This window comes from Lingula anatina, chromosome 1, assembly GCF_051362555.1.
Source record: "Lingula anatina isolate TDL-2025a chromosome 1, LinAna3.0, whole genome shotgun sequence".
Lineage (NCBI taxonomy): Eukaryota > Metazoa > Brachiopoda > Lingulata > Lingulida > Lingulidae > Lingula > Lingula anatina.
This window is the reverse complement of record NC_141767.1, coordinates 52,715,867-52,733,471: the sequence shown is the minus strand read 5'-3', so window position 1 is coordinate 52,733,471 and position 17,605 is coordinate 52,715,867. Positions and strand designations below refer to the sequence as shown.

The 17,605-nt window shown below is 34.3% G+C and overlaps 2 protein-coding genes across 6 annotated transcripts; one reads left to right on the top strand and one right to left on the bottom strand.

Moving 5' to 3' along the window:
* The first annotated feature begins 1 nt into the window (after position 1).
* Positions 2–4,950, top strand: LOC106163877 (uncharacterized). Of its 4 annotated transcripts, none has more exons than XM_087001913.1 (5): positions 2–160; positions 878–1,225; positions 1,447–1,589; positions 1,931–2,086; positions 2,358–4,950. In XM_087001913.1, the coding sequence occupies exons 1-5, from the start codon at positions 139–141 to the stop codon at positions 2,649–2,651; spliced, it is 963 nt and encodes a 320-aa protein (XP_086858039.1). In that variant the 5' UTR covers positions 2–138; the 3' UTR covers positions 2,652–4,950. The 4 variants fall into 4 exon arrangements, with proteins under 4 accessions (XP_086858039.1, XP_086858040.1, XP_013397040.2 ...); XM_087001914.1 differs by lacking the exon at positions 2–160 and adding an exon at positions 400–562; XM_013541586.2 differs by lacking the exon at positions 2–160 and having other exon boundaries at positions 709–1,225.
* LOC106163876 (ceramide glucosyltransferase-B) lies at positions 3,000–17,483 on the bottom strand. 2 transcript variants are annotated; one of them, XM_013541585.2, is made up of 9 exons: positions 17,315–17,483; positions 9,928–10,066; positions 9,063–9,165; positions 8,236–8,337; positions 7,741–7,862; positions 6,945–7,123; positions 6,680–6,766; positions 6,139–6,328; positions 3,000–5,232 (listed from the first exon to the last, which is right to left on the bottom strand). In XM_013541585.2, the coding sequence occupies exons 1-9, from the start codon at positions 17,416–17,418 to the stop codon at positions 5,044–5,046; spliced, it is 1,215 nt and encodes a 404-aa protein (XP_013397039.1). In that variant the 5' UTR covers positions 17,419–17,483; the 3' UTR covers positions 3,000–5,043. The 2 variants fall into 2 exon arrangements, with proteins under 2 accessions (XP_013397039.1, XP_013397038.1); XM_013541584.3 differs by lacking the exon at positions 17,315–17,483 and adding an exon at positions 16,655–16,960.
* Positions 17,484–17,605: the final 122 nt, after the last annotated feature.

The window sequence follows — 17,605 nt, the reverse complement described above, 5'->3', positions numbered from 1 at the left end:
TAGCATTAGTATTGCGATAACCACAATCCATAGATTCTACTGCTGTACTGGGTTCATTGTATACTACTCTAAATCAACTAAGACTCCATGACAGATATTATCAGTTGATACAAACTTTACGAGGTTGAAAAATAGTGAATGTCCAAGCCCTGCAAATTCGGTAAGTATATTGTGTGCTTTTGCTTCACACAATGCTTGTTATATCAACAATCGTTTCCAATTGCCGTGATGGTATGAAATAAATGCAACATTTTATTCCTGGTTTTTCACATTTCTATTGAACAGAAAAATACTTTGGGTGATCCCAAAAAGAATACAAAATCCATAAATATATGTATTTTTCAAAAGACACACACGAAAGTTCAAAAGACCCCAACAGTAAGGAATGTTGTTATCCTATCGTAAGTGGGTACACACACGCGGCATTTATTGACAGAAGCTACTGAAGCTGCTAGGGGGTAATTAATTATCGTTAAACAGCTTCAGTAGGCGTGCCAGAAATCTAAGCCACAATTTAGCGAGAAACCCTCGGAGATGAATCGATCCTGTTAAATCGATCTAGGTATGGGAACCCAGTCTAACAGTACCCTTAACGCTGCATTTATAGAACCTTTCTGGATAGCTTGCAAAATTCTTTCTCTAATAAATACATTAAGAAAATATAATGAATAATATTTTATTTTTTGTATAAGGATTGTCGTAGTTTTGTATCGTCAGACTTCATTTTTTGGAAAAGTGTGTTTGTTGAGATTACCTTCCAGTCTTACGATGTGTTAGATAAGACATGTTTACAACTTGAAGGTGAAGGTCAAAATGGGAGCTGACAAGAGTAAGTACACTGTAACCCCAGTGGGGCATATTCCGTATTTTGTTGTAGAAATCCGAGGAATCAATCTAAATTCAAAGCACATCTCGCAGGAGACTATAGACATGACACGGATACTGTCACACCAAAACCGAATTTTGATTTTTAAAGACCAAGGCATTGTTCCTGCTAAGGTTCACATTCGTGTGGGTGAATGGTTTGGACCCATTCAACCTGCAGAAATGTACAGCCATCCTCGAGCCCCGCATCCTCAGGTGCTTAGACTCTCCAATGATCCAGAGGAAGGCTGTGTTAACATTGGCACGAGGGGGTGGCACATAGACGGTTCATACCTGATGGTTCCTTACCATTACTCTTTATATCACATGGTCGCTTTGCCTACTGGGGGAAGTAGCACATGTAAGTGAACATAGCATATATCGAAAAGTATATAAAACATGTTTATCTATAATTGTCTTGGCATATAAAATGTTGTTGTACTTTCATGTAAATGAAAATAGGCAAATAAACAACCTTAAATTATTCTCCTTGTAAAAGCTGATCGATACATTTACCGAAACAAAATTCTATTCATACAAGTAAAATTCACAAATGTAATTGTTTCACCCTCTCTGCTTTAGTGTTTTATCCCTTGTTTGAATTGATAAAAAGTCTTGACAGCGAGCAGCTGAGCAGATGGCAGAGATTGTGGATTGTCAGATATGAGGATAACAAAAAGAGGGTCCATCCTGTAATTTATGTGCATCCTGTCACAGGGTTAGAGGTACATCTGAGTACATCTGAGTATTAAAAATCTGCGGTAACAGCTACACTTGTGCTTTATTGTCTGTGAATGTTTACTGTTGTATGTTTGGTTACACTTAGATTTTTTTGTACTGATCGAGTCTTTTACCTACTAGGTGCAAAATGTATATAAAATTTGGGACATTATAGTGCACTGTTGTTTTATGTTTTACTGTTTTTACACATGTATACACAAGGCCTAATATGATATATGGGACCAAGCCCTACCAATAGCGCTTAATGTACTAGTAGTACATCTATATACATCTTAACAAATCAAGATTAATGGTATTGGTTATAGAAATGTGCTTTCTGTTACAGACTATGTGTATTCATCTTGGAGGCATGAAATGTTTTGTATGGGACAGAGGCACACCTGAAGAAAGGTGGACAGCAAAAGAGGAGACTGAGGAGATAGTGAAGGAAATTCAACAAGCTTTTGATAAAAACCAAAGTAAACTTATGTATGAACATAAGGTCGGTATTATGTTTGAGAATACATTTGTTAAAAGTTTCTACCTTACTTAATGTCAATTTTCACTGCTGTATCATGAATATGTGCTTTAATAAACCAACAAATCTGCAACATGTCAAAGTTGCTCTTAATGTTAATTGAAGTAAATAATTGTCTAATCAGTAAATGTTTAAAAAAGTTCTGTAGTATTTTATGTATGTATTATGTAAATACATTAAGAACTTCAGACTTGACAATATATATTTTTTTCAATATAGCATTTGATTTTTCCAGTGGGAACCAGGAGATTTCATCATCTCAGACAACCTGTCTGTTGCACATTTAGCTGGTCAGGCAGCCAGGCAGTCTAGGAAAGAAGTTGGCCTTCGAATTCTCCACAGGGTGTCTGTTGCAGGGACTCATAGACCTCAAAAGGAATTTAGAAACTATGTGAATACTTATGCTCTTGCAAGTGACAGGGAAATGCAATCTCAGGGATTTTCGTTTGGGCCCTCTCTGTGGAGATGTTGTATTTGTAGGAACAATGGAAGTAACAGTTTATCCGCTGACAGGACTTACAGAAATTAGAATTAAGATTTATGTCGGTAAATTAAGACATATTTGAGATGTTAGTAACATTTTAGTTATCATCTTCATTCTGTGATAAGAAAGACTAATTGCTTTACAGTTTTAAAAAATGTACCAGTTTGGCTTTGTTGTCATATATATAGGTTCTGAAATTATATACCCATTTGTGCACTGTAGTCAACTACTATTGCAGACAGTAAGTTTTTCAATCAAATAGCTTTTCTTTTGCATTTTTCATGAAATTATTAGATATGCGTTATTCCATGTGCTTATGCTATTCAATTTCATTTAGTTTTCGACTTTGTTTCAATTACTAAAATGCATCTCATAAAGTTGAAAACAAAATGCTTTTTCTTTTTAGAAAAGTTTTATTTGCATTACAGCAAAGCAATCACAGTAAACATGTTGTATTCCCAAGCTGCGATCAGAAGGCCTGTAGGTTGAACCACTGCCTTCTTCATTTCTGCATTAATGTATTCCCAGTGATCAGACAGATATCCCTCATCGGTTGTTCATCTCAAATCTTACCCAAAAATACAATTCTTAAGAAGAGAATTGACATCAGTGTGTATATAAAGTACAACTGTCTTGATTTTTCTTGCACTGCACAACGGCTTGTTATTCAGGATTTCTATCGTCATATCACTCGTCTCCCCTTTAAGAGGTGGAGTTAGGAACACAGCCACTCCAGTATGGGACCTGGGTGGCATCACAGATACTAGAGAGCACAACATACAAACTAAAATGCAACCAACATCATGGGAGCCTTCTCATAATATTGTCTCGTTCTAAATTAAATGTTTCATTTAATTTATCCAGATACAATCTTGAACAAGATGTAAGTGAAAGTTTAAGAACTGTACATTTGCAACAGTCAAAGGTGTCTTTTAGCTATTACAGAAAGTGTTTCACTAAAGAGAGAAATTTTTAATGAATTTTGACTGAATTCCAAAAGTGTTTGCAATTGTTTTATGGTCCCAGTAATGTTGGTGCCAAGTTTGCATTATGTTTACATTCACTGAAAAGCAATGCTTGAGGCAAATACTAATTCAGGTTTTCAATGAAAGGTACAAAAAGAAAGTGTATAAATCCACTGCAGGCTTGCCTTGAGTAATTGTTAGAATGAAGGAGCAATCCATGTTAAAGCAAAATGGTGACAATACACACTACAGATTCAACTGTACAACTTTTGCTGGAACACTGTATAATGAGACATTTTTGTTAACATAACATGTCACTTAATGTGTCGCTACACAGTGTGACTGAAAACATATATAATATATAATATATCTTTGATGTGACCTTCCAATTGTACAATGTTTTGCCCCATGATCTGGTACAGAGTGATTTGTTTTAATTATGCAAATGCCATTTAACAATTGTGTCCACATCTTTTTTTTCTATTTGGGAAACGATGTATAAAAGAGAAACAAAGAACATCTATAAATTCAGGGCTATTGGGTTTTTTAAGAAATGTATATTTTTATGATTTTTTTCCAGGCTCAGGATAATCATAAGGATGTGGCGAATATTGCCCCATACAAAATCCACAGTTGACTTTCAAAATCAAAACAGTCTTACAAAATTTGTATATCACCCATATGACATCATGTCATCCAGCTTCAATACTTTTGTCACTGTTCATCATTCTAGGTCACATTAAATGTGCTTGCAGCACAAGATGGAACCGTATGTGTAGATCTCTAATGCTGCAAAAAACAAATTGGCAAGGGCAGGAAGAAACCTTACTACTAGAGTACCATAATTACACACTACACTGACAGTAAAAGCCCCCTTCTGATTTCATCTATAATGTTATTGCATAGGTTTAGACCTATTCTTTGACAACATATTGCTTACTACAATTATACTTAAACAGAATAAAACAACATTACTGACAACATTTCCATAAAAACACATTCATACCTTTCCTCAATCATTAATACAAAAACCAACAATCTAAGATTCAAGTATGTGGTTCTGACACCACAACTTGGAAAAAAAAACAAAACGATATAAAGCTTTCAATAATTTGTCAATGCCAATTATCCACTGCCTTGTTTTGAACTTTCTTTTCTATATGGTAATAAAAAACAACTATTCTTGCAGAATAATGAGAGATAATACTTCCTTCCTTACTTCCTTCCTAAAAAAGACTAGTACTTATTTGATGCTATGGTTTGGGTTTGAATTCAGCTGTATTTAATATACTGATAATGTTCATCCTGAGATACTGTTCCACACACCAACTTCTCTGTAATACTTAGTAATAAAAGCTCCCTTGTACTTTTTCATGGTGCACTGGTCTTGTTTTTGTTGCAAACCACTCTCTTTAAGAGAATTCTGAGCAGTTTGATCAAGATCACCCTCAGAGTTGGTCCTTTTACTGGTGCTATAATACAAACTGTTTGGGCCCCTCTCTCATCTCTTCTACGACTCCGCCATACCTCAAACGGAATTTTTTAGCTCTCCATTGCACTACTGTGCTAACTTCAGCTTTAAGGAGGATAAATATGGAAGTTATTTCTCGGAACATCCACGCAACCACAAATTCAAATTTGGAAAAAGTCATTGGTCCATTCTGAAACAAGGAAAAAAGAAAAGAAACACAATGATTAAAAGGGAGTTAAAAGCATGTTTTAGTTAATTATTTCAATTACTTAATGAACACATATAGTCTTAGTTCTTGCACATGATAAGTTCTAATCTGGGTTTGTCAACCAGTTTAAAATTCAATTTTTATCTCACTGTGTAAGTAATACTAAAGACATTTCCTGCCTTGGAGCAACAATTACCAAGTACTGAATAGCATGCATCTTGGAGATAAAATAATTTCACTTAGATGTTCAAAAACTGTTATCATTTAAGTTCACTTAATCAGGGACTGATGAAGTTCATACATTTTATGTGCTTCCCTTTTATTTTGATCAAATGCCAACATCTTCCTGATTAAGTAGCCATTTGAAACAACTGCCACCTCAAGTAATAACATCAAGTTAGCCCAGCAGTCAATTGATTTCCAATCCTTTCCTACATATTCAATCAGTCAGACAGATTGTAAGATGCACTAGCCTTCCTGATGGGAGGGTCAGCACACACCTCTCCCCACGAAATCAATACAAAGTACTGATTAAATTAATTTGACCCAATCAGTTGACATCTGGTCCACTGGGATCCAATTGATAAAAGTTACTTACACAGTGTTAAAAATTATCCTGGATCAAGTAGACTACTTCATTGCCTGACATTAATTCTTGACCAAGGTCTGTCCAGAAACGCGAGATGAACAGAAATGTGCTATAAATTTGAGCTTTATAAACAATCGGTTAAGTTAGCACTGACAAATGGAATTTCCCCAGGTGCTTTCACAATTTCATCCTGGAGACTGTATGAAATATAAAACTGGTCGGCATTTGTGGGTCTACTTTGTGCTCCCCCCCCCCTCCCACCCAAGACAACACAACCAATCATAATATAGGCAACTTACCTGCATTATAAGGAAGATCAAATAGTCCAGCAAAAACCAAGTGAGAAGATGGACAAAGAAAAATGCCAGACCACTAATGTTGAAGAGCACAGCAGCAGACCAGGCGCCGTTGATTCCATTCACCAAACAATCTGAAAATGGCTCCATGATTCGGTTAGCTGGACACATGGCAAATCTTAATTTGCCCCACCTGTAATAATAGAGAAAAATTCTGAATTCCTTTAGTTTACCTTGTAAATGTGATGCCAGAGTTGTGTAATAGGGAGGAGCTGATACCTGAAATGAAATTCACAACACATAAAGCAGTAATCAAATGGACTTCAGGTTGGCAACTTCACAGCTTTTTTTTTCAAGTAAGAAAACTTTTCTTCTAGAAGGTATGTTTAAGCATTTCAATATTTCAATTATTTAAGACTTATTATTGGGAAAAGGGGACAGCAAAGTTACTTTTCACAAATATTATTTAACCAATGAATAGGGACAGATCTTAGAAATTTTGTGAAGGGTTACCTTCTTTGCATAAAATATAATAATTACTCACCTGACAAGCCTGTTTTGAAATCCTGATACTGACCCAGTCCCTGCATTTTGAAGTGCTGGAAAAGAACTGATTTGGACCTTCCAACCCCTGCAAAATAAATGATATAACATGCTTTAACCAGCATTCCATGGGAGTGGAGGTACATATATCTACCAAGGAGCCAAACAACCTTACCTTAAATCACTTTTTGAATTGTTTTGTAATTAAAAATTTCCTGATTTGATTTTTAACTTTTTTCCATTTACTTTTTTATAAGATGTCTTACCTATCTAAAAAAGCTTGAGCAATAAAATAATCTTCTGCTAGGTATTTTGCGAATGCCTTCAAACCACCTGCCTCCTCCAGCACGTTCTTACGCATCATTGAGGACATGCCAGTTGTGCAGTTTACGCCCAGTGCATTGAGAAACAGATACTGCTTAGCATGTACAGTGCCAAAGTACACCTGGAATTGAAAGTAATCCAAGAAATCAACTTCAATCAGGAAGTTAATGTGGTAAACAAACTAAGCAATGTGATGCAATATTTAACCTAGCATTTAATTTCAAAAAGATGATGTTGTACTGATGGAAAAAAATACATTGTCACTATTTGCATAAAAAACTTTAGATGAGCAATTATCACATTAATAAATGACAACTGCTACAAAGCAAAAATGCAAAAACAGGATCAAATAAAATGAGCAATAAAAGCTCATTTTGAACAAATGCTGCTTAAATAAAAGCACATAAAATGATGTAAATGTAAACCACACACTGACTTATTGATAGTGTCAGCGACAAATTGCATAACATCTATTTCAAGCATTATTGGCACAACATAAAGGAACGACAACACCAGTTATAGAACTCTCACTATTGGGCAATCCAAAGTCGTATATGCATTAAATATTAACCAATCACTAATCTATATGGGCAAACATTTACCATAAGAGACATTAATAGGGTCAGAAATCCAAACCATCTTTAGCAAAGGAGCAGAAAACCTGGCATGGTCTTATCTATTAATACCCTGTTCTTGTGTATCTTGACTATCAATGTCCACTCCACTGATCTAACATACCTTTTCTAAGATGGAACTAAAACCCAGCCTGTCTTCTCGATCACAGGTAAATGGAATTTGATGTATTTCTCCTACATCATCTTTTAAATGAAGAACCATGTCTAAAAGTGTGTCTGGTTTCACTGCAAATGACATCAAATAATTTCAATGATCAAAATGATTTATGTTCAAAAATTTCTTCCAATTCAATTGAAGTATTTAATATTGTTGTTAATTCACTAATATCACTAACTTTATCACTGGCTTGTCATTGTACACTGACCCATAGATTTAAATGCTGCACAAATATTGTGAATAGCTACAACACCAATAAGTATATGTCAATAAGTAAAAGAAAATGCACACAAACCAAACTATTATGTAATTTCCAAGTGCATCATTTATCAAAATAAAATCATATTTCTATGTTAACATTTTCTTGGATGCACTCTATGCATGTACCTAGGTACTAGTAACTTAAATTAAAGAAAATAAAAAATAGCTAAGAGAACTTACTTTTTATGTTGCAATCTGATATCATGAAGAGGTCATATTTGCAGACTTCATACCCTGACATCATGTTGTTAATTTTGGGGTTTATTCCTACTTTTTTTCCTCCTGAGAATATAAGAAAAAAATACATAAATGTTATGCATGCAAGTTGATTTTTCTTTTCTTTTCTTGGAGGGGGAGGGGGGAGGGAGGAGAGAGCAAACTCTGGAGTGTTTTTCTGCTTGCAACTGTAATACATCCTGATACCCCACACATTTCTGATACTTTTCTTCCTAAAAACATAATCAATTATCATGAATACCTCCTCTCAGGTACTATATGACATCAATACAGCTCAAGTGAACTAGACTAGCAAACAGCATTGCTGCATTATGAGAAATAATATATGTGTCTGGATTAATTTATTGCAGATACACAAAGGCACACTTTCCCCATATTTATACTGATAACAGCTCCACATGTTCAGAAAAACTCAAGAAAGAAAGGCTGTCTACTTTGCCCATCTGAAGTCCAAGAAAATAGAATTCTTTCTTTTGCTAATTCATCATTGTAAACTTCAAAACCATCTTTGCATTAGCAGAGTGATCTCTGTTTGCTCTAGCAAGTAAAATGTTTGCAAATGACAAAACACCCGAGTCTTTTGATTAGAGAATGTGAATCAATTCTTTTCACAAATATGAAACTTAATGAGATATTAAATTCAGGTTGTCACTTGAGAAGAAAAATCTGCTATAGCAAGTCTAGATCTGCTGATTTATAGCATAGAAAAATATATTGAATAGATTCAAAGATACAAACACTAAATGAAACTTAAATAGTAAATAACATACCTTGTAAAATTCTAGCATCTACTTTGGGATATTTTTCTATGAGACTCCTGACAACCATCTGTGCTGGATCTGATTCATCTTGGATACAGAATAATAATTCATACTGAAAGATAAAAATATGTGGTTCATTGTTCACCTTAATTTTCAAATAAATAAATAAATAAATAAATAAATAAATAAATAAATAAATAATATAATATAATAAATAAAAAATAAAAATAAACAATAAATAATAATAAATATGTAAATAAATAAATAAATATTAGTGAATGGCTATAAAATCCAAAATAGTTTTTCTTAAACCAAACAAAGTGACTTTCATAATAATGATTCTAAAATGAAACAAAAACTGAATCAATAAATGGAAACAAATGCACAAATGGAAGAATACTTCATAATTCCTAAAAGTCATTCATAACTTTTAGCACTCAAACACCCTTAAAAACTCTTTCCTAACTGAGTGTTCTTATATCCCACCATAAGCCATAGGGCAGATTCTGCTAAGGTGAAAGGAATTATCCTGACAAATCAAATTACGACTGACATTTCATGTAGTAAGCAGTCTGGGAAACAGATTCCATTATGACATCAACTGTGTATATGTAGCTAATGAATAAGCAGCAGTGCTTGCATACATTCAATACAAAAAACAGATATTCAGAGTGGGTTTTGTTGGTTCAACTTATATTAGTAGCAAATATAGAGAAGAATGTAGTTGGCCTTTCCTTCTCTCATGTAATCAACCCCCATCAACTCAGACAAAACTCACACACATCAATTCTAAGACTGATATTTATTCAACAATATATGCACCCCCCTTAATCTCTCAAGCACACACAGGGCCACACCCATCATTGATACTTACTGTTGGATAGTTAAGTACAAAATATGTTTCTAGGTTATCATACAAGTGAGCATCGACTCCTGTTAGGGGTTTGAGTATGGACACCCCAGGCAGGCTGTCAGGTAATACTGCGGGGATCTTTCTATACAGTTTGTACTTCCTACAAATAAAGAAATGAGTCTGTAAGATTCAAAACTTGCCAGGCAATTAAAATGTTACATTGGATGTTAATTACTTTCTAATAATAATAAATAAATAAATAAATAAATAATACAGAGAAGAGAGAGAAAGAACTATTATTAGATTTAATAGTAAACAAACGGTGATTAAAACTATACTTAAATACAATAACGGATGATCATTAATGCTCAAAATTGTGCAAATATTTCCCAAGTGTTTCATAAATATTAACATAACACCTTATCTTATAGAAAATATAATTGCATTTTTCATGTGGCACTTGAAGAAGATTTCTATAAATTCTAACAAAAAATGTTCATGTCTGTGACACAGCCTGGAATGCCCTACAGAACCAGGAAAAAAATCTGCCAATTTACCAAACCATCATACTTCCAGGTGCCATATCCACATAATACCAGCATGCGGCATCTCATGCAGTGTACCTAACTACGAAGTGCTTATCATTATACCATATGACTAATGTTTCCATTGCTGTTTCAATAACAAATCTATACCAAGCTTGCCATAGCTGTCACATTAAATACTACCATGGCCTGAAAAGAGTAGCGTGATATCATTCTAATCAGCATTTATCACAATATCTTAATGGGACTATTCTAAAATTGTTTGATCTAATTATCTACCTTTCAGCAAAACAATCACAATTACAACTAATATTTCATTTTGAAGCTGTACAAATGGCATTTTACACAAAATTGTGATCCAGTCTCATCACATTGAAAAACTTGTCTAAGAAAAAATTCTTCTCTTTATGTAACGCCATGTGTTTGAATACATTATGGCAATCTTTTAATTTTGCCACAAGACAAATACAAGTATCGAGAATCAATGAACAGCCTTAGAAGCGTTAGCATGCTGCTCTGTAATAAAGCCCTCTACTGAGTGATCTTTATTTTGTTAGGAATGGCACTGTGCAGACTGCAGAGAAAACATACAACCAAAGGAAAGACATCTTATTAGCTTCAACCAATGCAATGTTCATGAAAACCATCAAAAGGGTGGACAGTTTTAAGACTTCAGTCATTTCGTTGCTTTATGAATATCACAAGCCGTTGGAATATAAAGAATCATATATGTTCTAATCAGTGTTTGCCTCTTAGGAAAATAAGTTGCTGGACCGAAAGCTCAGCCATCTTGAAAATTAGCTGGCTAGAATGCCTGCCAGGTGGGAAAACTTCTCTGCCCGTTCTGAAAGTTGTCTGCCCCGGGCAGACGGTCCAGCCTTAATTTCTTTCACTGGTTCTAATTGTTCACATTATCTGGTTATTTTCTTTCCCGATTTTCAATTACTAGTATCTTCCCACCAAAAAGTACATTTCATTTTGTTGTAAGCAATTCTTGCATATATACATGTGTAAATTCTCTAAATCAGCTAAATGGCAAAAGTTTTGCATATCTCAGCAAAATAACAGAATCTCTGCATATCTTTAGTGTTCCTTGTGGAATGTGATACAATTCTTCCCTCCTGATTCACTTACTAGAATGCCTGAGTATGCAACTATGGTCTGGCCTGCATGTTTTTCAGCAGTCATGATCGCACATATTTACCAACAAGGGAGTAAAATGTGCCATACCAGCAGCTACCACACGCAACAGTATCACATGCACCATTGCCACGATCAGATATTTGTTTGCAAGTTTTCTGACTTTCGAGGTAATTCCATTAATCATAAAAAAATTCATGAGAAATATAAGGATACCAGACAAAATGCCTGTTAACAACACAGACCCAATCTGTACCTTACAACATGAAAAATAAACTAAAAATTATATGAAGTTCACTGCTAAGGACCTCATTCCCAAAAAGCTGTAAATTAAAAGATATCACACGCTGAAATGTGATAGAATTCTCACCACCTAACCAAGGTTATCTGACAGATGCTCCGATGTTTCCCTGAAAATTTCGACAAAGCATAATCTCCAACTTGCTACATTAACCTTAACAGATATGTCTGCTAAAAGCCTAACTAAATTCCCTGCTGATAAAAAAATCAATTTGTTATCACACAGTTGCTTAAACTTTCTCACAGACCAGACAGGAGAAACATTCGTACCATAATGTAAGAAGACGAATCAGCCCAGACCTTCCTGACTCTTTAAGACATAACAAAAGAGTGGTTGATATAAATTCAATTTTTCCTTGGCACATTTTTTATCATATAGAGCAACATATATGTCTTTAAAAAGATCTGTTTGCAAATGGCTTAAACTCTTTGAACTCAAAACCTCCAAATATTTAATGAGGCAATATCGTAGAGAGGGTCTACCATTAAAAGCTTCCCTAACTTACTGGTAAGGCAGTCATACTGTGGTCAATTTGTAATCATATTAGAGACCATGATATATACCCTGTGGCAGGTACTTAAAATATTGGCCTTTATTATTTAAACAGGCGCTATATGCTTTTAACCATTGGCAAATAATTCCCCTTCGTTCTCTTGGTGTGCAAAATTTTATGAATCTGAAGAAACTACAGGTTGGCAAAACATATTTTGAAAATATAACCTTAACCACACCTGTGAACTTTGTGAATGAAGAATAAAGGAAATAGACTATTTTTGCTCTGACATTCATTAACATGTGTTAACACTTGTGGTAAAATAGAAAAAAAAAAATACAGCGTACTGCAATTAATACCTGTTGCACAAAATTCTTTCCTAGGACTTCATCTTTTATGCATGCCAGGGTGAAATAGTGCATACTTTATCATTCTAACTACTAAAATGCCATTTATTCTCTTCAGAGAAATGATCATATGCAAAAAAGAGAACAATTTAGGTCATCTTTCTATTCCAGTTGCAACCTCCTTACATAAGCTGGGGTGGGTCAAGGGAGGAGGGGACAGGAGCTAAAATATATACCTGGTTATACAGTCTACAATTCCATTATTCACTGCTGTGCCAGATCTAGTGACTACACTAATTAAGTATTACAAAAACCTTATGCATTTCATACACTCCTACTTACATCAATTACATAACCATTCTCATCTTACAACACTGCATTATTTCATAGCTAACCCCTGTCAGATAATTATAAAGCAGCATCTGTAATTCACCACAGACCAAACTACCTTTAAGGTATCTAGACATGCCCCACAGACAATTTAGAACATTCCTCACAAGTTTCCAGCATTCCACACTGACAATCCCAGTGCAGTGAGTGCCACAGTATTATTGACCAGAGTAACTTGACCCAGTTAGGGCTGAACTTTCTGGAATTTCCCTTCCACAATGTTTTTTGGGGTGATAACGTTCTTACTATCAACACTGCTGAAAAAATCATGGGCACACTTCCAAATGTTGCATCAAGTATGTCCAGTTAAATTTCTAGCAATAGGAAACCCATCTAATCAATGTTATATCTCTCTTTCATGGCAAATAAGAAGGGTATGTGGTTAAACTGGTATCATACAGTACTAGTAGTAGTAAGCAATCATAACCAAATTGTGAAGATGGTTTGTTTTAAGGAAATCCATAATACCTTAACTGGAAAAACACCTTAACTGCCTGCATCATTAGGGAATAACACAATATTTTGCTCAACTATACAATATTCAACTGATATTTCACTCAAAATATCATTTAAGCACTGGTATTAATTAACTTATTAAAGTAATATTTACAACCAGGTTTCATTTGTGATCAGTAAAAATACATTTTTGCAGTGATGTGCTACTGGTTAAGTGGCAGTTGATGTGCTACTGGTTAAGTGGCAGTTATAGTTACTAGTAGTCTATAACCATCATCTTCACCAGCACAGGCAATCTTTAACACTACTACGTTCTGAACATAAGTTAGCTATCATCCGCAGTTATCCCCAAGTCTCAGACAGATTTAGAAAGACTTCATACATGAACTTACAGAATCAATACTGTTATAAAGAAAATCAATATTTACATCAAATCTTCACAGTAATACATTAGATTATAAAATTCAGACAGTAGAAAGCAAATGTCATAATTCATCAAGCCTTTTGCTCATATTTATGAGGCGCATGAAATGGAACCATGCACAGCTTAGAATTCTAACACAACCTTTTTTATCTATGATTCTACAGTCACTTTACCAGATCATGCTTAATCCATTCAAACTATCTCAACACTTACTTCATCATAGGTTGTATATGGCATAAAATGCAAGATGATGTCTGCAATAAAAAGCATTTTGAGGAATACAACTCATTTTTACTTCACATAAAAAAACACATTACATACTATAAACTGCAACTAATGTTGCATAATTGCTTCATATTGATGTTTCCAATATTAATGAAACAAGTCATCCACCATCTGCTGTCAGACACTTACATCTTAATATATTACCAAGTTCAGCATGACAAAATTACTGGAATTAAAAAAAAAAAAAAAAAAAAAAAAAAACTCAAATGATTGCTGCTTCTCAGAATGCTATACTAAACGGAGGTTGACAATATGGCTTATCTTATTGTAGTACAAATAAAAATGCTGACATGGTTGACCAAATGGACCACTGACTTTTCTCATCAAAGTTGTCAATCTTTTTTCTCACCCGACTGACATAAAAAAGGGAAAAAAAAACTTTTGCAAGTATTTTATTGGAGGAATGAGGCAAATTAATTTGAGTAATTTTTTTTCAGCTAAATAAGTCTGGAAGATCATTACTGCCTACTAGTATGGGACAAGTGCCCAAAAACCTTATTGACTACACCTGCTGGAGAATCTTCATTTCATATCACTCTCATTTCACCTTTCACAAATGGATCAAAATTCACGAACCAAAAATAACTACTGCATCATATATGTATGGATTCTCGTGATTAAAAATGTTCTCTCCTAAAGAAAAAGCACTTCATATCCAGTCCTTTCACAGGTAGGTAAAGATAACGCTGTCCTAACTGTGTAATGTTTAACTCTTCCCTGCCAACTTTTTCATTATAAATGCTGTGTTTTTGCATCTACATATGATCAGAAAAACTTTGTATGAAACTTTGTATTTCAGTCAGGCATGGGTCAATTAAAATAGTTGAAATATCCCTGACCCAGTCATGTTCACATGTAACAGTGACTCAGTCATTCATACACAACAGGACCCTCCTTTTATCACTTTGTAATTGTAGTAAATTGCAACCCGAGTAAACCAACTTTCTACTCTTAACACGTGAGCCCTCCTTTTGACTGCATGAATGATCTTTAAGGGCACAGCTTTATAAAACAAATTTGGAACATTAACCAAAATACCAAAAGACCCTACAAATAAGTCAACAGGGGTTATTACAGGTGATATATTTAAGGTACAGGAACCTGTTCAATTGTCCTTGCTATGCATTTGTCACATTAATAAGGACATAACCATTTTTCAGTGGTCACTGGTCATCTCATGATCAGCTACTGGACACATGGTCACTATATGACTACAGAATCTATAGAATGGAAATATTCAAAACTGATTATTTGAGAGACAGACATAGCTGATATGGTTCCAAACTATAAATATCTTATCTTATCACTTTGAACCCAATTTTTCAGTAAGGGAATATAGGTTAGTAACCGTTACATATACCTTCATCAACTTACACAGAGGTTATCTGTATGCTATATGTTCTGACCTCATTTGAATCAGGACCAATATCTTTATACAAAGAGTACAAATACAGCACAAGCTCAGGGTCAGCCCACATGTGCATGGTTACTGGTGTTTGATTTGCCAAACTGATAAAAACTGGTCTATCTTTAAAATCATGTGAGTCCATTCAGTGTGAACAATCTCAAGGTCAATGTTAAGTGGCACTTCAAGGTAATGTTAGAAATGCCCCATGGTATTATCTTTTGCCTAGAATATAATCAAATCCTTTTCCTATCAGAAATAATCACTCTTTACAGTGATTGCAAAAGAACAGTCACTGTTAATTTTTGTGATGCCTTTGACAATGTTTTCTTTTACAAAAACATAACTTTTACATAATGAATAAAAGTCAAGCTTAATATATTAAAATCTTTGTACAATTTTTGTGCTTGTCTTCACCATATATTATTGTAACAAATGATTAAAAATTGGTCATTTATATGAGAGAAAAAGAAACTTAAGTCAATTTCCTATGTTGTTAATTGAAAAAAAATTGTTTGTTTTTAAGACAAGAATGTGTCAATACTTATTTAAAGGGAGTGTAGCAGAAACATTCTCAACTGATCCAATTTTAACTTTGTGCAATAATTCTCAATATCTGAGAAGGTAAGATGAATGTTTGATTACTATAAAAAAACTAAACTTCTGTTGATGTAATCCTTAGATGAAATATATCAAAATGGAACATATTAGCAAATGTTTGATAAATCTAAATGTTGTACAAGTAGCACTTCGTAGTATTATGGCTAAACTTTGAATATTGGCTTAATGTAACATACAGAATAAACGTATTTTTAAAAATCGATTCAAAAAAAATAATTCTTTACTTTAGTTATATTCAGAATCTGTTGTTATTCACTTTTCATTGATGTATACTTTTTGCCAGCCTATAAATAACTGATATGATTTTAAAAGGCAAATACTTTAATTCTATGCATACTTACCCATAAAACAATGCTCCTATATGAAATGACCACAAGAAAGTCCACAAACAGAAGAAAAATATTGCCAAGCCAAAGAGTATAGTATCTCCAGTAATAGGCCGTACATAGTCATAGAAATCCATCCGTAAGATCTTTACAAGACAAGTTGTACCTTCTACTTCCACTTATCCACAGGATAAGTCTGTCTTCTGTACCAAACACCTGGATCTGTCAAACTATAATGTGGAGTAAGCCAGACTCTGACTTCCACTGAGACCTTTGACTCCCGAGATAACACGGCACTATCACATTCAAACAGTGACGAGGGAATCCTATCTCTAACCAATCACTGAATCAAGTGGGAGGGGTCTTGCTCCTTAGCACCTGACTCACTATGCCGGCAAACTAGGTCAATTTAAGACAGGGATTGACCGGCTTAATCATTAAACCCGTTGCTTCTTAACGGGTGACATATCATCTGATCATATAAATGTATAAAATATTCGTATAAGATGCATTAAAACTATTTCATTACAGATTGCACAATTGGGTACGCACTGGATCGACAGGCGAACTCCTTGAATCGTTCAGCATCCGACTATTATCCGATGAGAAATGGTATTTAATGGTAAAGACAGTGGCAAAAAGAACTGTACATAATGGCCAATATATTTTACTTACCCATATATGATTGCTACAATGTGAAATGACCAGAGAAAGCACCAAACTCCAAAGAAAAATATAGCTAACCCCGCTATAGTATAGTCGATAGCAGGGGCCATCATTCTTAATGTCCAGCCCCTTCCCGTGATGCTCTTCGGCTTTTTTCACCTTATACCCCAAGTAAAAAACACATTAAATACACGAAGCAAACAACCATTCAAACATTTAATTGAGTTCTATAAGCAGCTTATTTACAAACTGTTTCAATCTTTTTGTTGACTTAAATTGTGTCATATTTTTCATTTTTGA

Bases quoted from the DNA above. Each gene is read 5' to 3' on its own strand.
- LOC106163877 (XM_013541586.2), top strand. From the start codon at position 814: ATGGGAGCTGACAAGAGTAAGTACACTGTAACCCCAGTGGGGCATATT. The intron at 1,590-1,930 runs GTACATCTGAGT...TTTCTGTTACAG, and splicing joins ATCCTGTCACAGGGTTAGAG to ACTATGTGTATTCATCTTGG. The intron at 2,087-2,357 runs GTCGGTATTATG...TGATTTTTCCAG, and splicing joins AACTTATGTATGAACATAAG to TGGGAACCAGGAGATTTCAT.
- LOC106163876 (XM_013541584.3), bottom strand. From the start codon at position 16,776: ATGGATTTCTATGACTATGTACGGCCTATTACTGGAGATACTATACTC. The intron at 6,767-6,944 runs GTAAGACATCTT...TTTATTTTGCAG, and splicing joins GCTCAAGCTTTTTTAGATAG to GGGTTGGAAGGTCCAAATCA. The intron at 5,233-6,138 runs GTAAGTTGCCTA...TCCTTGTTTCAG, and splicing joins TGATCTTCCTTATAATGCAG to AATGGACCAATGACTTTTTC.